The sequence below is a fragment of the Sceloporus undulatus genome, chromosome 7 (genome assembly GCF_019175285.1).
Source record: "Sceloporus undulatus isolate JIND9_A2432 ecotype Alabama chromosome 7, SceUnd_v1.1, whole genome shotgun sequence".
Classification (NCBI taxonomy): Eukaryota; Metazoa; Chordata; class Lepidosauria; order Squamata; family Phrynosomatidae; genus Sceloporus; species Sceloporus undulatus.
In genome coordinates this window covers 3,267,299-3,292,110 of record NC_056528.1, presented here as the reverse complement: position 1 = coordinate 3,292,110, position 24,812 = coordinate 3,267,299, and the positions used below count along the sequence as shown (strand labels likewise).

The 24,812-nt window shown below is 45.4% G+C and overlaps 2 protein-coding genes across 3 annotated transcripts in view; one reads left to right on the top strand and one right to left on the bottom strand.

The window, feature by feature from the left end:
- Window positions 1-5,074, top strand: part of CA6 (carbonic anhydrase 6) — a 13,283-nt gene extending 8,209 nt beyond the window's left edge. For both annotated transcript variants that reach the window (XM_042477892.1, XM_042477893.1), the window contains exons 6-10: window positions 285-351; window positions 657-814; window positions 1,292-1,415; window positions 2,899-3,003; window positions 3,226-5,074. In XM_042477892.1, the coding sequence (XP_042333826.1) occupies window positions 285-351; window positions 657-814; window positions 1,292-1,415; window positions 2,899-3,003; window positions 3,226-3,839 (1,068 nt within the window). In that variant the 3' untranslated portion in view covers window positions 3,840-5,074. The remainder of the gene's footprint in view (window positions 1-284; window positions 352-656; window positions 815-1,291; window positions 1,416-2,898; window positions 3,004-3,225) is intronic.
- A 998-nt stretch (window positions 5,075-6,072) lies between these two features.
- Window positions 6,073-24,812, bottom strand: part of LOC121936393 (solute carrier family 2, facilitated glucose transporter member 5-like) — a 21,911-nt gene continuing 3,171 nt past the window's right edge. Inside the window, exons 2-12 of the mRNA XM_042478609.1 lie at window positions 17,024-17,122; window positions 16,291-16,451; window positions 15,900-16,024; window positions 15,380-15,532; window positions 14,983-15,108; window positions 14,191-14,378; window positions 13,592-13,702; window positions 12,763-12,864; window positions 12,144-12,216; window positions 10,473-10,600; window positions 6,073-9,076 (exon numbers count right to left, since the gene is read on the bottom strand). Of these exons, the coding sequence (XP_042334543.1) occupies window positions 8,843-9,076; window positions 10,473-10,600; window positions 12,144-12,216; window positions 12,763-12,864; window positions 13,592-13,702; window positions 14,191-14,378; window positions 14,983-15,108; window positions 15,380-15,532; window positions 15,900-16,024; window positions 16,291-16,451; window positions 17,024-17,122 (1,500 nt within the window). The 3' untranslated portion in view covers window positions 6,073-8,842. The remainder of the gene's footprint in view (window positions 9,077-10,472; window positions 10,601-12,143; window positions 12,217-12,762; window positions 12,865-13,591; window positions 13,703-14,190; window positions 14,379-14,982; window positions 15,109-15,379; window positions 15,533-15,899; window positions 16,025-16,290; window positions 16,452-17,023; window positions 17,123-24,812) is intronic.

The following is a 24,812-nucleotide window of genomic DNA, read 5'->3' as shown; positions in this document are numbered from 1 at the left end:
TATCTATCTATCTATCTATCTATCTATCTATCTATCTATCTATCTATCTATCTAAAGGTTGTGAAGAAGAAGAAAATTAAATGCAATTTTCCAGGGTGAGATGAGCTGAAATATGAGCAAAATATGGGTAGAAATGTGTCTATGTAGTGGGTTTTTTGGTGGCGAAATGAAAGAATAAAACCAGAAAACAGGGTGAAGGGAGAGGGTTTCTGAATGAGAATGTGCCCATATTGGCTTCGTCCTCTGATTTCCAATTCACTTTGGTTTTCCTTTTTTTTTTGTAGGAGAGCAATTTAGAAAATACCTACTACAGCGATTTCATCGCTCACTTGGCCAAAATCAGGTTTGCAGGTACGTTTGCGGCATCGATCTCACGCCTTGCTGGAACAACCTTTGGCCAGGCCAGATGAGGTCATTTATTTTATATAAATTAATTAATTAATTAATTTAAAATTAATGGATTAAAAATAAGTAACAATTGAAGTGGTGTCAAACCGGGTTATTTCTGCAGAGCGGGTGTCTGCAATATGGAAATAATATTGCTAGTCCAACTGTCTTAATTGTCGCAGGCACTTAGAAGATAAAACATATTTCATGTGCCATAATTCTATCATTCTGGAGTGTTCATTTCTCTCTGCCTCTGTCCCTTTTTTTAGGGCAGTCAACCACACTCAACACTCTTGACATCATGACAATGTTGCCGGAAAACCTTTCCAATTACTACAGGTACCAGGGCTCCTTGACTACACCTCCATGCACAGAAAATGTCCTTTGGACGTTGTTTGACTCGCCTATAAAGCTCTCCCATGCACAGGTAAGTGGGTTTGTCTTGGTCCCTCCGGAGGCCACGGCATCTGCAGAGACGTAGCCAGGATTTTGGGAAGTGGGGGGGTCCAGACTAAGTGCCACCATTATAATGGGGCTTGGGCATGGCGGCACAGCAGCATGCACCATTCGTTGTATCTAACGGAAGCGGGGGTCCGGACCCCATGGACTCCCCCTTGGTTATGTCCCTGGCATCTGGTTGTTGTGGCCTCCTTCTGGGGCAAAAATGGGCGGCATTTAGCCACCCGTCCGTCTGCATAGCCCCCCAGTTTGCAACAACTAGTGAGAACAAAGGCAGAAGAGAAGAAAGAAACTGGTACATTTGAAAAGCAGCTGGAAAAGTGGGAAGGCAGAGGATTAATCAGGACTATCCTTGCCAAATCATGACAGCTGCAGGGGATGCGCTACAACCATAGCCATAGTGATGTGCTTAAATGTACCTGTATGCTTTTTTGCTTGCTTTTAGGTCAGGCTGCTGGAGAATGCCTTACTGGACTGGGAGAACAACACCTTGAGGAACGACTACCGCCATGCCCAGCCCCTCAATGGCAGGGAGGTCTTAGCGTCCTTCATATCCAAGCCAACCGCAGGTAGGATTTGGTGGCTTGGGAGGCCAACGAGAAGCAACATCGTGAAAAAGAATGGTACCTTTGAATTCAAACAGGACACCTGGGAGCCACTAGATTAGTCTCTCTCTGTGGAGTTTATCACACTGGGGCTCGTTTCAACATTAAAGGGAGATTAAAGCGCATTTAAAGCATCCCGCAAATGAAGCGGAGATGGCGAGCAATTGCGTGAATAATTATCACACGCAATCGCGCAAGTAAAGTGATATCGGAAATGCATTGTTGCTGAAAGTCCCAAAAGTAAAAAGATGTGTGTTAATGCTTTTTTGTGACCACTTTAATGGCGGGTTTTGTGTGACGGCGTGTGAAATCGTTTCGTGTAGTGACGCAGTTTTACCAGGACATTAACGGGATAAATTCCTGATCTCCTTCGTGTGATAAACCGTATAGTCTCAGCATGTCCCAGAAAGTGTAACACAAGACCTGGCACAATCGACGGCCTGCCAACTAATGCCTGCCAGTTCACCCAGGGCTTAGATTCCTGGCACAGAACCTGAGAGTTGGAGGGTTGGGCATAGTAAAGTCGGTTCAGATGTTGAAACAACTTTATTTCCCTGAACCTAGGTCCCCCTCCATTCCTGCTGAACTGGAGGAGACCCTTTCACACCTGGAGATGACCCACAAGAACCAAAGACTCAGGGCCAGATCCTGAGATTCGGCAACCCTATCACAAACAGTTAGCCCTAGTTTTCCTTTTCCCGCAGCCATGAGGATGACCTCTAGAGAAGTCAGTCACAAGCAGGGGGTATTTCCATCCTCAGAATGACAGTAACAGGAGGCCATGGAAAACTGGAACGTTTTCAGAAAGAGGCATGGTTAGTAGTCATGGAAAGAAGGCCCCTGAAAGAGACCTGAGAGGCTCAAGGTATTCCATGTATCCAAGAAGCATGCAAAGCTTCCAGTGCTCCATGTTGCAGAGAGCAAGGACAGGAGAGGCAGGGCTGAGTTCGAGTCGAGCCTTTAATTCTAGGAATTACTAAAATTCAATCCAAGTAGCCTCCATCAATATGACTCTGATCCAGATTGGAAACTCCCAGTATCTGCCAGCCAGCATTAGTGAGTCTGGGATTTGTGAGCCCAAAAAATAACTTTGCCAAGCTCTTGATCTAGCCATACCATCCATACTCCCCATGGCATGGAAATCGCACTCTTATCTCCAATCGGCACCTTTTAGTCTGGTTTTATATTTTAGCATGAGCTAAATACAGGGCGATTCAAATAGAGTGGTACAAAAGAAAAGCTGTTCTTATTGGGTTTTGCACCATTCTCTTTCCATACAAAGCTATTGGGAGGAGGCAAAATGAAGAATTCAGGTCCTCGGAAATGAAATGTCCATTTTGTTTGGTGAGAGCGAACCAAGACAAGAATGCAACTGGTTATTTTTTTAAAATTGTATTTAATATTCTTAAAATTAATATTCTTAATATTATTGTTAACTCTTGCCCAGCTGTAGAAATGTGTCACCCCGAGACCTTCACCCAAAAACTTGATGAAATACAGGCCCATCTCCAAGAAATGAAGAAGTACCTTATGGATGCCATGGAGAAACCTGGTAAGAATGAGCCGTACCAGCGGCTTTTGTTAACCAACGAACACCCCTTTGTGCTGGGCTCATGATGGGAAGTAAAATCCATATCTGGAAGAATCTCTCTTGGGTCAGGCCTGACGTAAAAGAAGGGAAGGGGGTTATAATTCCATGGGGATAAGACCACTTAAGTGATTTGGGTTGGCGTTTCCAAGTGTCCTTTCAAGGGCTCTCTGGTTGTTGTTCCAGGTCGCAAGCCAGGCAACTTCCAGGCTTTTTACTTTGATGACGACAACGTGGAGAGCCACGTCGAGATCCGCCCCTTGCGGCCGATGGCCCTACAAGCTTTCACCCTCTGCTTCTGGAGCCAGAACCTGATCCAAGGGAAGCAAACCGTCTTCTTCTATTCCACCCCGGAAAGGGACAATGAGTTGGTGGTCACGGTGGGCGTGGAAGTGGGCGTGTGGATCGGAGGGCACTTTGTGCAGTTCGAGCTCCACCGCAAGTCGGAAGAGTGGGCCCACTTTTGCGTCACTTGGGCCTCCAACTCGGGTGCAATCAACATCTGGATCAACGGAGAGGTGGGCATGACCAAGCACATGCAAAAGAGGTACACCATTCAGAGCGACGGGACGCCCATCCTCGGCAAGTACAAGAACGCCATGCTGAACGTCTTTGCCAACGCGTTCTCCGGGTGGCTGAGCCACGTCAACCTCTGGGGCCGCCTTCTCGAGCAACAGGAAATCCAGGAGCTCATGTTTTGCAAGCGAGAGGATCTGAAGGGGGATATCATCGCTTGGGGGGAAACACCCATGAGCTTGTTTGGAGGAGTGGTAGTGGATGCTGATACCACTTGCAGGTGATGCCCTTTGGAAAGCAAGCAACCGGCGAGGTGGAAACGTCGGAAAGACGGAGAGAGTGAGAGAGCAAACGCTGATTGTTACACAATTGTGATCTTAATTTTTATTCATGTTATGCATGTCGCAGGCTGCATCTCTGTCCTCTCTGAACACGCTTCTTCATCGCCTCATGTCTGTAACAGAGCCCTTAAGGTGGAGTTTACAGAGGCATCAAACTACAGGGAAAACTCACCGTAAGGCGAGGGGCTATAATTCTTCCATATGTATTGGTTTGCTTTCTGGTAGTGGAATCGAAATATTTTGCTAAGAAAATGCAGAAGCTGGTCTATTGCAGAGTTGTCTCATGCGAGATGTAAATATAACATCATCTGCTAATGTAACTTCATCTGTTTACTTTCCCGAAAGGGAACATGGACTGGAAGGTCTCCCTCCGCTATCAAAGCGGCGATAAGAAAATGGAAGAGAACCGAGAAAGCCGTTAGATTAGCTGGCCTGACTAACATGTCGCTTTCTTTCTGCTAGCCTCACATGGATCACTGGTTGTCCTTTTCCCTTGCCTTTCTATATCTCTGTGCGCCTACCAAGCCCTTGCCGTGGCCAAGTACTTCTCTATAATCCCAGCTTCGCAATGGTCCTGCATTATAAATCCTAGCACTCATCTAACCATGTATCTTTGAGGGTTAGGTTGGGCTTTCAGATATGCATATATGCGGTACATGCCACGAATCTACAATTAGGACTCCTGATGTACGTTGGCACATATTTGCAAAGTAAGTCACTTCTTGTTTGCACATGATTGTTGTCTGTGCATGCTAGTTTGGAAACATGTGGTGAAAACCTTACGATGCACAGCCTTCCTTATATACATATGAAAAAGGACAGTTTCCCCCTAGAGATTAGGAAGGACTACAATTCCCAGAACCAGCGTCTTGGGGCAAGTCATTCATCATGCATCCTCCATTTTTGCTTTCTGCATTTCAATCACAGAGGTCTATACCCCTTCAAGTCCTTGTTGGCTATATTTCCTTAGTTCGGTTTAGTTTTTAAACAAAGACAGTGCAAGTTTTTCTTTAAACTCTTTGAGAAACTCTTTAGGGGTTTAAATGACATTAAGCCTTGCTGGGAAAAGTGGAGAGGACTGAACCAACAGTGACTGTGTAGCTCTCCTTGCAATGTGGCTTATACAGTGCAGCCATATTATAACTAACTAATAAATAATAAAATAATAAAATAATAAACCGGGCTCGTTGTTACTGAGATTTAGTAAAGTCGGCACTTTGCTGGGCATGTGTTGGAGTACATTGGACAGAATGAAAGTGCACTGACGAATATCTTGTAGATGCAAACTGGTGGCAGACGTTAGGTGAGATCTTGGATTGCAAAGCTGGAGTGCAAACTTCCATCAGGTGTAACTAAGCTCCCCTTATTTCTCTTGCCGTCTCGGTGGCATCTGGTGGCCCTTGAGATCCCTTCCAACTCAATGACTGAAAATAAAGCAATGCTGAATTCCTACATTTGTGATGGTCATATGCAGCCAGCATTAGAGTGGCCTGAGTTCTGCAATGCAGTTACGTGCTATAGCTCCATCATATGGAAGAATCCTGGCATTTGTAGTTTTGCAAGCCTTCTCCGCCAAAGAGTGTTGGTGCCTCACAAAACTACACAATCCCAGGTTTCTGTAAGATGGAACCAAAGTGGTGTCAAACTGCATTATTTCTACCGTGTAGATGCATGCACCTTTGGTACCAAAATTCTGTTGTTGTTATGCTTTTTGTGGGTGTTTTGGGGCTCTGACGTTTCGCCAGCATCTGTGGCTGGCATCTTCAGAGAATGCTGGCATGGAAGAGAGTGGGGTATATGTATATAATGTGGCCTTGCCATCAACAACAGAACAATACACAGATTAACATGGAAATCACTCCTCCCTACCCAGGGTCACACAGTATATACACACACACAAACACACACAACTCTCTTCCATGCCAGCATTCTCCGAAGATGCCAGCCACAGATGCTGGCGAAACGTCAGGAATAAATTCTTCTAGAACATGGCCATAGAGTCCGAAAAACCCACCCCAAACTACGGATGCCAGCCATGAAACCCTTCGACTTCACATCTGTTGTTGTTGTTGTTGTTGTTTAATTCCAAGCAAACACAGCGGGTGAATCCCAGCCAAAGGAAAACTCAGAGCTCCTCAGTTCTGAACAAAAACATTTTCATCTTTGCAGCCTTTATAATAGTTTTTTTAATTTTTCCTACTTTACAAAACAAATTCACAGTGATCCCTTATACAAAATATATTCCTCTCTGGAAAAACAAACCAAGAAAAGGAAAGAAAAAAAAAACATACACTTCGAGATATGTACATTATTCTCTTTCCACTCTTTCACCAACGAGTACTGTTTTATTGCTGCCCTTCTTTTAAAACAAAATCCAAAACACTCACTTAGAAACTCAGATCAATCATTAACATTTGGAAATTAAGGTCAGGTCAGTGATCGGATAATAAAGATATATATCTGGTGTTATAAAGACCAAACAGGCAGCAAAAATGGGGCAGGGAGGCAAGCTAATGCAAACCTATAACCAAAACTGATAGTTTAGACTTGCCACTTGGACACACAAGCGCTGCATCTGGACTGCAGAAATAATCCAGTTTCACACCACTTTAACTGTTACGGGTCAATGTTATGGAATCCTGGGAATTGTAGTTTGGACCAGGGCTCTCTGACAGAGAAGGCTCAATGTCTCACCAAACTACAATTTCCATAGCAGTGGAGCCATAGCAGTAAAAGGGGTGCCAGCATGGATTATTTCTGTAGTACGGATGCAACCATGTTAAATAGGTCCATACATTCATTATTATAATGCAGGAGAGGTCTAATGGCAACAATCTATTTTCACAGTTATGTCCTCCATCCCTCTGAAACCATGGATAAAAAGATGACTGCCATATTATGTGATGAGGGTCCATTCAGCTGTGAATTGGGGCACAGGAGGATGGCATTGCCAGCACCTTGGCATCTAATGAACAGTTGAATAGATCTCCATTTCTTGGTGCAGTTGTTGGCTGTTAAGGTGGGTTTGGGAGGGCATTTACAAATGTGGCACTAACAGACCATGAATATATAGTATTGCTGAACACAGAACAGTTACTTGAGGTTGCACATCTGTAATTGCAGATAAAGATATAGCCATCTTAGTCTGTAAAACCAGTGTGTAAAGCGATCTTGTAGCACCTTTTGAGACTAACTGAAAGACAGAATTTGGCAGCATGAGTGTTCGTTCGTGGAAAGCTACGAAAGTTCATGCTGCCAGTTCCTTCCAAATTTTGTTAGACTGCAACTCCCATCAGCCCTGCCAATGGTCCAGGATGATGCAAGCTTCAGTCCAATAAATCCAGAAGGCAATACATTCTCCGTTACAACACTAAGTCTCAAGTTTTCTGGTGGCTCCAGAAGAAAGTTTGAAGGGATCTCTGAAGTGGAGGCTGCTATTCAACTTATGCAACTTATGCATATGTCTGCAACCTTGAGCACCCTAAGAGTTACATCTTGGTGACAGGTACCACCGCAAAAGAAACACCAACAAGATATTCAAGGTTATTCTGGGTTGATCATATGACTTGAAGTCCTGTTAGCAACTCCATCAAGTCTTTTTTCAGCCCGGGTGGCAAGAGATCCCAGGAGTCACTGGACAGATCGAGTTTCCTTGATTTCCATTTGCAGGCCTCCTTCGGTGGAATGGAAATGTTGCCACAAGCCTCCTAAATAAAGGGATGCCTTTGGCACAGGAAAGGAAGGGCCTCCGAACTATGTTAAATGAAGGGAACAAAAACCCAGCCCAAGTTCTTATACTGTATCTCCAATTTCCGCATGACGCGGGAAACCATTCAAATATCATGACTCTGCTTTTATAAATGTCATTTCGATAGAGAAGTCCTTCACATCTCAAGGCACATTGGCAATGGACTGAATCCTAATTGTTGCTTGGAGGCTCACAGTGTGGGCTAAGTTTCTAAAATCAAGATCAAATGACAGCAGTGTTCTCCCCGAATCCATGCACCAGATTCTCCCACCAGTTTTTCAAGGTTCAGATGGTTTTACGCTTCCATCTGAAGAGCGTGGAAACAAAAGAGCCATCCGCTCGCCTTGCCTAAGGTCCCAGGTTAAGCAAAAGTTGTATGTTGTGGTGGGTAACATTTTCTGGTGCATATAGTAGTTCCAGTTGTACAGCGGACCTCAGGAAGGATGGGGTACTTAAAGAACATGAGCAACTTACATTCAGTGACATGGGACAGCTTCTTGAATTTTACATCCTCCTCTTTTGCCTATTGCTTTTGGACTGAGCAGCATTTTGGAAATGGAGATAAGCTTCACAGTTGCTCTTTGGAAAGGTCTCCTGGTTTGCTGAATATCTTCTTAACCTCCAGTGTTTCACAGTGAAATCTGAGACACACATGGCCAAGTTGCATCAGAAGACTAATGTTTGTAGGCAGAAAAGCTTTGGAATTTATATACTGAGTTTAGGAAGGGCATGGTCCCCATCCTTACCTTTCCTTTTCCCTCCTGCTGAGTTAACTACTTCTGGACATTGAAGCACCTGAAGTAGGCAAAGGATGAAGGGGGAAAGTGGAAGGAAGCAAGAGGAACGAGGACATTTTAAAAGCAACTGAGAAAGTGGGACAGAAGAGGATTAACCAGGGCTGTCCCTCTTGAATCAGGATGGTTGGAGAGCAGGTATATTTCCATAAGCGAGGCACTCAAAGACTGCAAAATGTACTCTAGCGGATCGGACTTTAGGGGCACATTTTTGTCCTTAGGACTGGAAAAGATTAAGGAAGGGCCACTTTTAAAAAAACTATGCACAGCAGCATGGATTTATTTACACCTGACCCCACAACAACGTGGGGAAAAGTCCTGGCATTGGCATGCCCCATCTGGAGCTTACTTGGTCCCAAACCAAGGGAAAGGTTGGAGGGCAACTGATCCTGGGTCAGAGCACCTCAAAGCGTGCTGTTCCTCTCCACTTCCACCTTCTTGCTGTAAGGCACAGAGATGGCAGTGAAATCCGTGAGCTCCTCTTTGTTGGCCACCTCGATGCCGTTCCTCTTGGCCATGCTTTGGTTGATCTCCACAAAGGTTTTGTTCTTGGTTTCAGGGACGACGATGAAGATGTAAATCACAGTGACCAAGCAAACGCCACAGAAGATCAGGAACGAATAAGGCCCGAGTCCTTTCTAGAAAGGAAACAAAGTCAACCATGGTGAGGAAGAGAGGGAAAGAACTAGCAAAGGAACTTCTGCTCTTTATTTCAAACTTTTCTTTACCCTACAAGGACCACTAGAGAATTCACAATGGTTGGGGAATTTACTTGGCCATAGGTCAGCTTATGTGCAACTCAGAGCATCAGGTTGTAAACCTTTTCCTAGAGCATACTGCTTCACACCACATACTTTTAAAAGCACTTGTTAAGATCCCTGCATTCCCTTGTTGCACTGCAGCTCCCTGATGGAAGAGGGCTAGATGCATCATCATACAGTGCCCTATTCACCAGTGCCACAGAATTGCATCACTTAGTATGGCTCCCTGGCTTTTAAGGTGGGGTTTTCAGGGGTCATATTGGGAGATGGAGCCAGTGGCATTACTAGGGTTGGAATCACTTGGTGAAGGTGCCTGGAAAGGGCTGTGGGGAGGATGGCAGTGGACTACCCCTCTCTCCCTCCCATCCCACCACCTTGCTTACCTGCCCCTAGTTGCCCACCACTCAGCCATGCCCCAAAATAGCTGCTGGGCAGCAGCAACAGTGATGGTCTACCCTTCCCTCCTGCTGCCTTGCTCATCCAGCCAGCAACTGGGCTGCAACACTAGAAGGCTAGACACTAGTTTCCAGTCCAGTGGGAATTGAGTGGCATGAGAAGCCATTAGGGTCCCAAAGAGATCTATAGAAGTCTTTCTTTTTAAGGCATTCAAACCCTAGAGGTAAGTCTTTCTTCCAAGAAGTCGCTGCAGAAGTGAGAGGCTTGATAGTGAAGTAGTAGTAGTGGCTTCAGCATTGAAGAGCTTGAGTACTCTCATGTAATTCTTTCCTTCTGTTAAACACATCAACAGAAGGAAAGAAACATGTAGGAACAATGAAAGCTTTTCATCGAGGATGCAACACTTTTAAAGCTGATGAAGTTATCCATGAGGACAAAACAGTTCATCGACTACCTGGAGAAGAACTGTCCGATAACATATTAAGCCTTGCCCTTGTGCAACTGTTGATATGTTTAACAGACTGAAAGAAAAATGTGAAAATAAAAGGCTACCCGATTACTAACTGCATTATAGAGTAGTCACCATATTCAGGGTACTCCTATATTTGTATTCAAGTTGCATAGGGCTGGCATAGCTTATTTCCACACAAGGATATTTACACTGTATTGAGGGGATGTTGGGTTGCAGCCTTTTGTGTTTCTCACACCCTCCACTATGTCAATATTAAGTAAACGGATTGCATAGTGCTGGTATAGCATAATTCCTCTGGAGATACTTAGTATGCTATGGCGAGACAATGCAGGATCTCAGCTGACGTTTCCAAGCTCGCTGCAACTGCGCTGAGTGTCCTAAGAGAAAGGAGTCACGAATCCTTACCTCCATGTAATTGAAGACCAGCCCGACGGTGAAATTGGAGAGCCAGTGAACCGACCCTCCCACCATGAACGCTGCGGGGCGGGATGACTGCAGGAACATCTCTATGATCATCACGCTTGGAATGGCACCTGGGAGGAGAGAGATAGGGTTGCGGAGGGCGTTATGAGAAGAGACATGGCAGACGACATCCACTGAGCTACTGCTGAGCTATAGCTCTCAGCCAGAGTTAAAATGCAGGAGGCTAGTTTGGGAATGCAAAGGCTCTTTGCCCTCATAAAATCAGCAAGGGCCGCACACTTGTTTGTCTACTACTGTGAGAAGGCTGGATGACAAGTTCCCGTCAAAACCTCTGCAATTTGCAGAAGAAGCCTCTGTGCAAAGTTACATCTCTGCCCTTGGTTAAGCAATGCACACACGCATGCACACACACTGAACAAGCACAGAAGGATGGGGTTATTGATCCAAAAGCAAAAAACAGCTCATCTGATGCTCTTTAATAGTCCATGCAACAAGGTAACAGCAAATGTAGGCTGGCAATCTGTTAGTGGCACACTCAGGCGCGAATTAATCTTATGCCGGCATGTCTATTTTTGGTCACTAATTCTGGTATTCTCTCCCTCCAAAAGCCACCAACGTCTCCCCGCACATCTACTGTGTAGCTGGGGAAGCCTCCCATCCATGGTCATTTGTACCCAGATGAATGTGCGCCTATGTGAAGTTGCAGAAGCGTCTGGCTATGCTGCCATCACAAGGTGCAAAATAATTACATCCATTGCGGAGAGCATTGGAGAGCTCTGACAGACCTCAGTGGAAAATACAATTGCTTTATGCCTGGCTACAGTAACATAGGCAGACCCTTTTGTAACCACCACCACCACCCCTTCTCCATGCCCAAATGGCCATAGGGCTTCACTAGCTCTACAGTAGGCCCAAGTGGTAATAAATGTAGTACACACTGAACAATTCACAACTGCAGCCCTTGTACATTTTGCATTTGTTTAACCAAGGGGTTTGTGTAGTTTGCCCAAAAGGTTTTGAGCTCCACGGAAAACTCTTGCTCACTTGACTGGCTACGAAAAGAATATTGCAGTCTTCCACTCTCTTGTCATAAGACCAAGGTGAAAGACAATTTACATCCACATGCATTAACACTGGTTACATCCACATCCATTAACTTTGGTCATGCGTGTGAAAAACTCAGTGTTAACTAGTTGGTGCCAGGATACATTCAAGCTTACGTTTTGAGCATAAGGACTAGGAAATTGTAGGGTTTCAAAATCAAAACTGGTATTTCTAAAGACATCAGATGCACAGACTATATGCATCTGCTAGAAAACCTTTCCCAGCATTGTGCATTGCAGAGGTGTTGGGAGCGGGACTATGATTCCCATGGCATATTCTGGCCAGAGGCGATGGCAAATGTAGTCCAGGAATCTCTAGGTCTTGCAGTGCAACCTTTAGTTAAAGTTGACCATAGAGTTGTACTGGAGGACCTAGATATTCCTAGAGAGAACGTATTAATCAAATCCGTGAATAATCAAATCCGCAAATATCAAAGCCGCAAATATGGAGGGATGAGTGTACTCTTCTTCCATCTTTCATCTTTTCCCAGCCAGTCAAGTGAGCAAGAATCAGCTGTTTTTCTCCAAGCAAAGAGGAACACCAACTTACTTGCTCCAACGGCATGCCCAATGACATAGGAGATGACGCAGGCAATGCTGAGGTACGGCATCCAAGATATAGCCTGTTGGGGGAGATTCGGTTACTGCTCGGACTCGTTTCCTGAAACCGAGGAATCAACATATGCTTTCCAACGTTTCACAGATGAAAAGTGGGACATGCATGGACCAAATGGATGGTCATATGGCAAGTTATTAATGGAGAGGAACACACAAGTTAAGAGAGACTGGGAAGTGCAATCCACCCTTCTCTCCTCACCCACTGAATTAACTGAGTTTTTTACTTTTGCACTTTGTACTCAGTTTGCAGTGACTGAAATAAGCTGAGGACAAAGGAGGAAAGAGGGAGGAGATCCGAAAAACCGAGACGTTTTAAAAGCGGCTGAAAAAGTGGGGAGGCAGAGTATTAATTGGGTCCATCTTTGCCAGTTTGGGACATCTAGAGAGTATTTACTCCTCAGTTTAATGTCTCTTACTCCCAGGTAGATAGGTAAGGCAGGCAGGACTGAGAGAAGCTGAAGCCCTATTAGTAATCTCAAGCAAACTCACTGTTCAAAAATGAATTAACTGGCTCTATTCTAGGTGGGACTGATCCTATCCATGTTACAGACCTTGAGATTCAGAGCGACGGTCAATATAGCGCAGGCCACGCAGCAGATCCCGAAACCAACCAGCAACAAAATTCTCCGGCCCAAAGATTCGACAATAAAAACCTACAAGATACAGAGGAATAAGGCTAAGCATAAGGCCTTGCGTTCAGGGCCTTATTGGTGGTGGCAGTGCCTCTGGAATTGCTCACTTTCTCACCTCTCTTCATGAGATCAGAGGAGCTCCCTGCTTTCTTATCCTTAGACTACAACGCTTTCTTCTTTGATGCTCAACTGCATGGGCATTTCAATAACATTACTTTTTCTGTTGCTGATATTTCCTATGATTAGTAATATGAGTATTTTGCTGCCCATGTTACTGGTTGTGTTTTATTATACTGCACACCACTTTCATTATAATGTCTGAGAGTGCATCTACCTTGTAGAAATAATACCATCCAACACCACTTTAACTGCCATGGCTCCATCCAACATAACCCTGGGATTTGCAGTTTCATGAGGCACCTGTTCGCTTTGACAGAGATGGATAAAGACCTTGTAAATCCACAAATTCCAGAGTTCCATAGGATGGAGCTACTGAAAGTGGTATCAAGCTGCATTATTTCTGCAGTGTAGAGGCACCTTGCGACAGAAATCAGGGTGCATTTGCATTGGGTCAAGTAAGCCTTGAAGAAGTTAACAAAGACGTTTTCAGCTTTCTAGGGAGCGCATGAAGGCTTCTTCCAAAATGCTGTAAGTCCCTTAGGCTGAAAGAGCTTTCCCACTCTTGCTACCCAGAGCATCCAGCATTGCTCCTGGCACATAATGTATGAATTTCAAAGAGTATCAATACCGCTAGAAAAGTCATGACGACGTTGACAGCCCCTGTCCCTACGGTGACAAACTGAACGTTGTTCTCCTCCACCCCAGCGCTCTTGTAGATTTTGTCCGCATAGTAGTAAACCTGCAATCGGATCAAAAACAACCATTTAGTAGTCAGTTCCCAGCCGCCGCAGGGAAGGCTGCTGCCGCATTGCAGAAACATAAAGCAGTTCGACGCCACTTTAACTGCCATGACATAATGCTCTGAAATTCTTCTTCCTCTCTTCTCCTTTTGATGAACTATTGGAGTGCAAACTACTTTGAACCCAGTTTGCAGCGGCTGAAGTAAGCCGAGGACAAAAGTGGAAGAGAGAGAAACGGGGATATTTTAAAAGTCACTGCAATGTGGGACAAGAGAGGATTAATAGGGATTGTCCTTATCCAGTTGGGACAACTGGAAGGTTTGGAAATGGTTCCCATCACCTACATATCTGCCAAATCCTACTCTAGGCAAACAAGTATAATTTTGCCTTCTAGGGTCTGGGTGGTATGTTGAGCCTCCAGAGTCTGTCTCTGGACAAGATGGTTTGCCATCTCCTTCAAACTCTTAAAATGTGGATGATTCTTTACCCCATTCACGCCGGAGAGCTGTTGTCCCATCATCATCACGATGATGGAGATAAGTTGCCACCGGAGACCCTGGTATGTGAAAAGCGTGATCACAGACATGCGCCCCTCGGCTTTCTCCGCCTGGTCTTCTTGCCGCATCTCTTCTATCTCGTCATCCACATCCTCCCAGCCTCGCAGCCTCTTCAGAGCTGCAGGGGTTAAGGAAGGCAACCAAATTACATGGAAATTTACACAGACTGAAAACTGGAGAGGGTTCTTGTGCCTTTTACTCAGTGGTTCCCAAACTGTGGTCATCCAGATGTTTTGGACTTCAGCTCCCAGAATTCTTGACCGTTGGTGAAGCTGGCTGGGACTTCTGGGAGTTGAAGTCCAAAACATCTGGAGGACCAATGTTTGGGAAACACCGAATGGACAGGTTTTCAGCAGGGTTTGCTTGCCATGCAACCAGGTAACAAGCAATATGGGCTGAAATTCTCTTTTCTACCCAACTGAAGGTTACAGGTGTCCGAAGCCTTGCAAATCTTTTTATCTTTACCCCCACCTACTTTACATACAACAATGTGTCCTTTAAGTGGGATAACCTCACTACAGTCCATAGAGTGGCCATAAATAGGAAACAACAACACATTAACTAGCATCATCTTGGGTAATACATTACATCCAGACATTGGGTGCACCACCATTTTGATAGAACTTTAATCCAACCAGTGCAAAGTCCCCAAAGTTCTGCGTCGCTCTCCTGCATCGCTCTGCCTCTCTTCACCTGAGAATATAATATGGAAGGAACAGTACCTTTCCTGGCACCGGCTTCGTCTCCTTTCTGGATCAGCAGATATCGGGGGCTCTCCGGGAAAAATGGGAGCAGGACAAGTTGCAGTGCGGCTGGCACCCCAGTGAGACCCAACAGTATTGGCCAGCCTGCAACAAGAAAGGGAAGATGTTGCCATGCCTGCAAAGATGGAGGTTCTACCATTGTTCCACTGGTTGGCTTCATATACAACTGTAAGTCAGTTGCACTCTGTGGAATTGTGGCTTTGGGACTTGAGCATCCACGGATTCTGTTATCCACGGGGGGATCTTGGAACCAAACCCCAGCGTATAACAAGGGTCCATTGTACTATATCTTTTGATATCTATCACATTCATTGTTCACCTTACATTCCCTTACATTCAAAATGATGTGTTTTACCTTCGAAGTTTCCCAGGATCATCCGCATACCCAAAATCTGGGCGGCCAGGATCCCGATGGTGATGAAGAGCTGTGGTACCACCCCTGAGGCTCCCCTCAAGTTTTTGGGAGACATCTCTCCAAGATACATGGGAACAACATTGGAAGAGAGGCCTGGATAAATAACAGAACAAAATGAAACAAGACAAATATAAAGGTTAAGTTCAGATCTTGGGGTCTCTTCCAAGATGCTATAACAGACCATTAGTCCATCTTGCCCAGTGCAGTATTATGTATCTTCATTGACAGCAGTGTTCTTGTGTCATGGGAAGTGGTCATTCCTATCAAGTACTGTTGTGGGCATGTGCCTTCAAGTCGTTCCCGACTTATGATGACCATAAGGCAAACCTATCATGGGGTTTTCTTTTATGTAACTCCATGTCCCAATATCCCACCCTCCCCTAAAACATCAGTTAAACAATTAATGATTTAAAACCATGCATTAAAAAAATAATAATAAAACTTGATACATCCTACTCACCTGCGCAGATACCGATGATGATGCGGCAAGCAATGATCACCTCAAAGGTCTTTGCCGCCCGGGCGCTTCCCATGAGGATGGCAGGAATGATGGAGAAGATATTGTTGATCAGTAAGGTGCCTTTCCTGGGAAGGAAGAGGAAAGAAAGCATTAAAAACTCTTTGAGGGATGGGGAAGCTCAAACCTAAGATGGTGGTTGCAGAACCCAAAAAGTGGTGCAATGAAGCACCCACGGAAGATGGCCATCCAACCTCTGTTTGAAGACGTATCTCCCTTTCTCCTCTCCTCCTTTCCTCCACGAAGCACATCATGCAAGGCAATCAAGAGATAGATAGATAGATAGATAGATAGATAGATAGATAGATTATATATATAATTATATTTTTATTACCTGCCAAACTTGTTCACCATGGGTCCCACCAGAAGTGACCCGAAGAAGCCGCCGAGCGGGAAGAACGACACCGTGAGAGACCAGAGGAGGGTCATTAAGTCTTCGTCCATGTATTTCCCATTCCTTTCCATGTAGGTTTCATTGTAAAAATCTTGCATGAGCTGGGACAAAAACAGGCAGAAGAGAAGCTTGTCCACACCATTTTAGCAACAGCAATAAGCAAGTACATTTCTATACCGCTTATCAGCGCACTTGCGCACTCCCTAAGCCGTTTACAATGTGTACGCTAATTTTTGTGCCTGTATGTGAACTGTCGTCTGGTAGCCATTTCCAGGGAATGGCCATGTTCTTTTGTTACAGCAAAACCCTCAAAGGGCTTTGTCGCATAGAGGCTAGCACATATTATTATGGTGTTATTATGGGTCCTATAGGATCGCCTCTTCCCATATAATCTGCCCTGTATGCTCAGGTCCTCTGGCAGACATTTATTCCAGTCATGTGTTATTCTAGTTATGTTTTAACTGATGTTGTGATCTTAACTGATGGATGGGTCTGTTGTTGTTCCCCACCTCGATCCATGGGGAGAGAAGGGTAAGACATCATCATCATCATCATCATCTAAGGTATCAGGTTTCATGGACCCAGTTAGGATTGCCAGATTTTAGGCCCATTGTAATGAAATGGCGGTGAAGGTGGAGATGATGGGAAATGGTCGTAAATAGATTCAACCTACCAGATACGGAGAATTGATCACCGAAACGTTGTATCCATACTGGAAAGACGATCCAAAGGCAGCGATCAATGTCACCAGAGCAAGGACAAGGGTCAGTCTCTGTAGGCAAAAACGGTGGAGAGGGGTGTTATTGAAGAGTCAGCTTGCTTAAATTATTTTGGGAACTGTCTCGATCTTCAAGAGTTCATGAAAAAGCATGTGGGTGCCAGTCAAGATGTTGATTGACTAAGCAGTGATCAGGGTCAGGATATCCCCCGTTCAGATCCAATCACAAATGTGCTAGGCTGGTGTTGGCAAGCCATCTTCTCACGCTGGCATCTTGTTAGTGGCATTCACAGTTAACCGTATACCTTCAGATCTCTACTTGTGGTCCTTGTGTGGAAGTTGCCTGACCAAAGACCAAACCCTTTGGACCTACTGTAGAGCTGCTTAAGCTGTCCTTGTGGAAAGCAATGGAGGATCACAGAAGCATCTGACTGTGTACAGAGGCATCCTGTAGCCAGATGCAAAATGATTACATCAGGTATTGAGACCTTCAGAGGATCCTGATGGACCAATGGAGGATCACAGAAGCATCTGGCTGCATTCCTGTAGCCAGGCGCAAAATGACTACATCAGCTACTGAGACCTCCAGAGGACCCTGATGGACCAATGGAGCATCACAGAAGCATATGACTGTAGCCAGGCACAAAATGACTACATCAGCTACTGAGACCCCCATAGGACCCTGATGGACCTCAGCACATGATGTAACCACATTGCATTGGCTGTGGGGACATAGACAGATGCTTCTGGAATTCCCCTTCTCTTCATCAGTCAAAGAATGGCTTGGCAGCTCTTTGGTAAGTTGGAGGGAGGGCAGCATATGGCTCAGCATTGCATAGTTCCACATGCAGAGAACTACTATGCTGCACTGACCCATGCAGGGTTGCAACCTCGGTCTTCCCATCTGCAACATGGGTGCAAGTGTAAAGATGTACTTTTGCAACGTGTTTGCAAGGATAGCAACATGACAAGTTATCAGAAGTGTTTTGCGCATTCGAAAAGCCGCGTACAAGCCCTAAATATTCTCTCATTTTCTTTTCGATGCTCAAGTATATCACAGAACGGACCTCACACCTCCCTGCCTGTTCCATCCAAAGGCTCCAAAATTTGCCCAACAAATGGCAGAGGTCTGTGTTGGTTGTAGCTGCTTTAAAGGGTTAACCGGAACATGTATGTGTTTGTTTCAGGATAGCTGATGACTAGGAATGCTTTCGAGTTGAACCTTGGCTCTTTTTATCGGACTGCCTTTGCCGTTAAGGTGCTGATAATATAAAAACTCTGCTTTGCAAAAGAAAAAAAATGTGAATCTTCCCCCAAACTTGCAAAAGTTGCCTTTTTTTAAGGAGCATGTGGCACTAATATGTCAGGCAGGGTCCCTCCATGTGGTGTCCTCCAGATGTGTGGCATTACAACTTCCATTATCTCCAAAGAGCATGGATGACAATTGTGCAGGTTATATCTTTTCTCTAGCTTTGGTGAAAATAAGCTCTCCATGGAGTGGATCAAGGCTGACCCAAGACATTGTGCTACCTAAGGCCTGGGCAAGTTGATTCCCACCTGAACATATGAAGATACCTTCACCTGAACATATACAGAAGTGAGAAGAAAAACCCTTCAACGCTGGTGATGGGACAGTGCTGTCCCACATCTATGACAGGAGGATAGTTCATGGAACACCAGAAGAAAAGAGCAGAAACATGGAAGAATTTATTGCTGCCACCTCCTAAAACTGGCCACCTGAGGCAGTCGCTTCACTCTCCCTAATGGTAGGACTGTCCCCAATGAGGATGGAAAACTACTTTTGGCAGATAGGACAAAGACCTGAGGAACCGTCCATAGCACCCCCAATATCTAGGCCAGCCTTTCTCAACCTTCGGAGACCCTTTGTAATAATTCCCATGCTTCAAAGAACCACTGCAAAAAACAATAGTTGGGGATGCTTTGATTGAGAGTTCCTGCATGGCAGGGGGTTGGACTGGATGGCCCTTGTGGTCTCTTCCAACCCTACGATTCTATGATTCTATAACTTCAAAAAACATTTTCCCCCCAATCATAATCTCTTGGGCTTGAGATCTAGTCCCATGATGTTTGGACTGTCTCTTGCCCCCCGAATCCCCCAGTGTCACAAGTTAAAAGCAACAGAGAGCATGCGCTGCATTCCCGATTTGCAGCCAGCTGTGCCATCTCCAGGGGATGCTTTTTTAAAGCATTGCTAAAGCTTTGAAGAGTTGCATCTATCATATTTTCCACCAACCAGCTGATCACAGCTGACCTTCATGCTTTCTGTAGCCTTCACACAGCACCCACCCCTTTGAGGCCTATGTCGGATGCCCAGCCACCCACTGCAGAGCCAAGACCGATTTATGGCTGGCATGGGTCCACCTTCTCGGTTGAGAGGCATCTCAGGTCAGATGCTTCCTCCAGAGACTCTGTCGAAATGGCTGAGGACTGTGGCAGATGGAAATCAGGAACAACAAGAACCCCATTGAGGCTGACCCAAGACATTCTGCTGCCTGAGGCCGAGCCGCAGCAAGTCAGAGAATGCAATTTTGTCATGATGCAGGAGAGGAAGAGAATCCAACAAATAATCCCCATCTCTAGGACAGATATCCCCTCTCAGACATGGAAACCTTTGGGCAAACAAGTCACACTCTCTCAGTTTCAGATGGGCACAAAGACAAACTCTTATGATGAACTTAAGGTAAACCTATCACAGGATTTTTATTGTCATGATATGCTCAGAGAACTCCTCATCATGCAACCTTCCAGTTATCCCTTTTGGGCCACACTGACTCATAAAGTGCCTCTTTTTTGCCATTGGGACCCACATTTTGCAAGCCAGGGATGGTTCCCAAATGCTCACATAGCAACGGTGCCACTTCACTTTCAAAAGCTAACATATGTCTCCAAGATCCAGCTGCAAACCCATGGCTTTCTTTGCAGTCATGCAAAACTCTCCCAAATCCATCCTGTCCCAAAAGATGGATGGCAGTGTCACCCATCAATATACAATATACAATGAAGTCCTTCTTTTTGCCATTGGGGCCCAAGTTCTGCAAGCCAGGGATGGTTCCCAAATGCTCACATTTCTAACTCCTAGCAATGGTGCCACCTCACTAACATATGTCTCCAAGATCTGGCAGCAAACCCATGGATTTCGTTGCAGTTTCAGGCAAAACTCTCCCAATTTTATCCAGTCCCCAAAGACAGAAATATGCAACATTAAGTCAGATACTCACCCCCGGCTTGGTTTCTCCAGCTTCCCGGCCTTTCTGATCTTCGCCAGTCCTCATTTCGAAACACTGAGCTGTCAGATTCTCAGCTCTGAATGGTTCTTCTGTTTGCGGCAATGGACAGAGAACACCCGGAATGGAAAGAATACCAGTGTGTATGTGTGTATATATACATACGCATGCCTCGAGCGCGAGTGGGAACACCCATCAATATACTTTATAGCCTAATAGCGTACAAAACGTGCCCTCTGAACTATCCCGAGCCCCACATGCCTCTCTCGTGTCCTCCCTCTGGCTCTGGTTTCCTTTTCTCCATTCAAGGCTTCAGATCTGCATGGGGAATTGGCTTAAGGATGGCATGGGCTAGGAGCCAAACTCATTGGCACAGGTACACATTTGGCATGCGGAGGATCCCATCTTTAGTTTCTGGTTGAAGCGGATCTCAGGTTGCAGGGAGTGGCAAAAAGAGCCCCCTCAGTTCCCTGGAAAGAGTTATTGCCCATCACAGTAGGCAATACTCAGATAGACCCAAGCTCTGATTCAATAAGGCCATTGCATGCACTCAATGCACCCTCTCTTCCTTTTCTCTCACTCTCTCTCTCTCTCTGGCTTTTAAAGAGCTGCTTTCCTGCTGCTGAAAAAGCAAAGCCGTTGCCAACCCTGTCTCCTCTTGCAACAGGGTGGATTGAGCAATAACGAAAGACATTAATCCCAGCAGTGTTTGGGAATAAGTCACACCACTGATGTGCTCAGAGTCTGATCCATGCGCTTTATATAAGTGCCAACTGTCTCTCTATGTCTCCTCAGATTCACTGTCCCTGGTTTATTTTGGCGGGAGTTAAAGAGTAGATGCTTTTCAAAACACACACCAGCACTATTATTGTAATGCATCCAGGGGTGGCCATACGGCAAAGTACAATATTGTTATTGTATGGTTTTTTTTGTGGGGGTTTTGGGGCTATGTGGCCATGTTCTAGAAGAGTTTATTCCTGACGTTTCGCTAGAATCTTCTCTGAAGATGCCAGCCACAGATGCTGGCGAAATGTCAGGAATAAGCTCTTCTAGAACATGGCCACATAGTTCCAAAAACCCACCAAAAACACATGGATGCTGGCCATGAAAGCCTTCGAATTCACATTGTTATTGTACGTACTTTGTGATTGCATTGGTTATTGTGAATATGGTGGCATGTCGCATGTGAGATTATCAGCTTTCAGCTCTTTCCATCCCCTGGGAGTCTCCAGAAGTTAAAATTAGGTGGATAGAAACACTGCAGAAATAATCCAGTTGGACACCACTTTAACTAACATGGCTCAATGCTATGGGAATCCCAATGCTATGGGATTCTGGACATTCTTGGTTTGTCAGACATTTAGCCTTCTCTGTCAGAGAGCTCTAGTGCCCCAACAAAGTAGACACCGCATGGTTCCATAGCACTGAGCCATGGCAGTTGAAGTAGGTCCAAACTGGATTATTTCTGCAGTGCAGATGCAGCCAAAGGGCCCGAACGGACAGGCCAAAATAAAGCTTCTTGATGGGCAGCAGGTACAAGATAGAAGTCAATGGCAATGAAAGTCCTTACTTTTCCTTATGAAGGTTCTCTCTTGGGTGGAGGCTGAAGATGTTTAGGGATAGCCTCCTTCTTCCTTGCCAATGTGTCTTTCAGGAGGTGATGAGCCAAAGGAAGGATCCAAGGGTTCCTTCCAACCTATATACCTTTCTGATAACTCCACCTCTTGTGTCCTGGAAAATTCCTTTGGTGCCAGGTTTTCTTGGAGAAGGGAAGAGACATTGCTTACATGCCCCATAAGGAGACAATGCCTATGCCATTTGCATTTGAAAAAGGACTCTCTTTTCCCTCTGGCTACTGCCATGCCATTCCTGGCCCCTGAGCTTGGATTGTGTTTTTAGGTAAACTAGTCTCAGCAAGGAATAGACAAGAGTTTGTTGTCCTTTGTTGTTGTTATGTGCCTCCTAGTCATTTTTGACTTATGGTGACCCCAAGGCCAAGCTATCATAGAGTTTTCTTGGCCAGATTTGTTCAGTACAGGTTTGCTATTGCCTTCCCCTGAGGCTGAGAGTATGTGATGTACACAAGGTCATACATACCCTGTGGCTTCACAAAGGAAGGAGACATGCTGGATTCCAAGGAAGCATCTTCTTTGAATTGCAAATGGACATTACATTTCCTTGAATTTGAAAATCTACCAGTGACCCCATGGCCAAAGATGGAGGTGCCATCCGTAAAGACAGGCCAAAATAAAGCTGCTTTGGGTCACTTTGGAGGTATGCTGTTTAAATGATGCATGTGTCCTAAGAGGCCGGAAACTGCGCCAAAGCCACACTCCACTCTTAAAGACCTGAGTACGGCTTTGGTGCAGCTTCTTGCTTCTTAAGATGCATGTGTCATTTAAATAGCATATCTCCAAAGTGACCTGAAGCAGCTTTAGTTTGGCCTGTCTGTATGAGCTTTTAGTCTCCAAGGTGCCACAAGTTGCCTTTGCCTAGATGCTTGAGATGTCAACTCACTCCATGTCATTGCTGTGCTTTCGGTCCCACTCATGGCTCCATTGTGTCTCCCAAGCTATTCAATGCCTATAGGAAGCTGTTGGATGGGAGGCATCATCCAGGATTTGGTGTCCCCAGAGGGAAATGACACTCTATCCCTATCTCTCCATTCCATCTGAATGAGCAAGAGATGGACTGGTGCCTGGAGGCAGGGACGGGTTGGGCGAGGGACAATAAACTGACATGATGGGAAAGAGTAAAAGGCTTTGTAGGCAAGTGGTTCCCAGGTCCAGGAATTAGGTGGCCTCTTCTGGATGGAGTTGCGTCCTCCATGATGAAGCAAGCAAGTAGCCCTCCTCAGTTCAAAGCCATGACTGGAGATCCAGACAGCCTCACTAGCCAGGATGAGATTGTTTGCCAGCTACAACTGTTTCAGGACCGAGAGAACCTGACAACCACCATCCATGGTCTGATAACTCCCCCAACTGGACCACTGTTTGCCAGATACGTTTCAGGACCAAGAGAACTTGACAACCATCTTCCATGGTCAGATAACCCTTCAACTGGGCCATTGTGATGCTCTCTACATTGGGCTTCCCTTTAAGATGGTATAGAGGGGCAACTATGGAAGTGCAGAGTCCGCATTAGCCTTCCTGGGAGATCTTGGAGGGTTGCACCCCCAGACTGCACCCACTCTTGCAAAAAAAACAAAACAAAAAAACTATCTATCTATCTATCTATCTACATCTAGGAGCTATGGGGGCATTTTCTCCATGACTTTTGGGCCTTCCTGAACAATGATAGTCCCAGAACTTTTCTCCCTCTTGCTGCCACCTATCATGGTGCCACTCCAGTGGGTTTTCCATTTCTCTCCGATAGGTTTTGAGGGAGTCCATGAAGCTTTGGAAAGGAGGAGGAAGCGTTTTGTTCTGTTGCAGGCTGGAAGGACGACTGCTGGATCCTGGTCAATGTCTCTGTCACCACCCTAGGATTGTACTGTATTTACTTTTTTTGCTTAGCACAGCTGGTTGTGCGGCAATCTCTCTCCGTTAATGAGGGCAATACACAACACACGCCGATAAGTATTAACTACTGTAGTGAATGAAATAAGCCAACGTTATGCCGGGAAGTGCTGTTTCCTGATAGCCCTCCATTTATGAGTCGCCCATGTACACCTTGCCCTGGAGTTTCCTAGATAGACGCTTGTGCACATTTGGGCATGCTTGGGCATGCATGTCCCATGTGAATTGGGATACGGTCCCATACAGTTGGCACCGACCCATGAACACTGGGTGACTGTGGGCAAGTCACACTTTCTCAGCCTCAGGTTGGGCACGAGTCGGAAACATCCGGAAGGCACATAACCTTCAAGGAGCATTTAATTCAGAGCCATCCAACAAACAACCAAACAGATGCAGCGGGTGCAAGGTGTTTCCTATTTCTCATATAAAGCCATGAAGTCAAATAAAAGGTTGAGCAATATCTTCTTTTTCTCTCTCTTCCGTGACCTGTTTTAACTTTCCAATATTGATTTTTATGATTCCTCCCAAATGCTCTAGAAAAGGGAAGGACCCCAAGTGTTCAAACAAAGCCAGGGCTAGCAAAATATTTAAAAAGGCCGGCTTCCCTTCTTGACTTTCAGTCCCAGCATTGTTCCATGTTTGATAAGGGATCTGTTTTATTTTCAGTCCCCTGAGCGCATAGTACCTGGCCTCCTGTTGACTCAAGGGCTCTTTGGAGCGGATTCAAGCTTGGTAAGAAAAGGGCCACGTGACGCATCAGCGCAACAGGACTGAATGCGCTTGCCTCCTTCAAAGCAACACTATGATGTGCGTATATCTGTAATATAAGCAGCAGGGAAGAGCTTTGAGCATTTCCTAGGCTCGGCACACCAGGATGCTGTTGTGTTTTGCTTTGCGTTGAACTAAAAAGGCTGAACAAAAAACAAGTGCAAACTTTGATTGTGATGTAACCCCACCTCAATCCATGGGAGATGATGATGA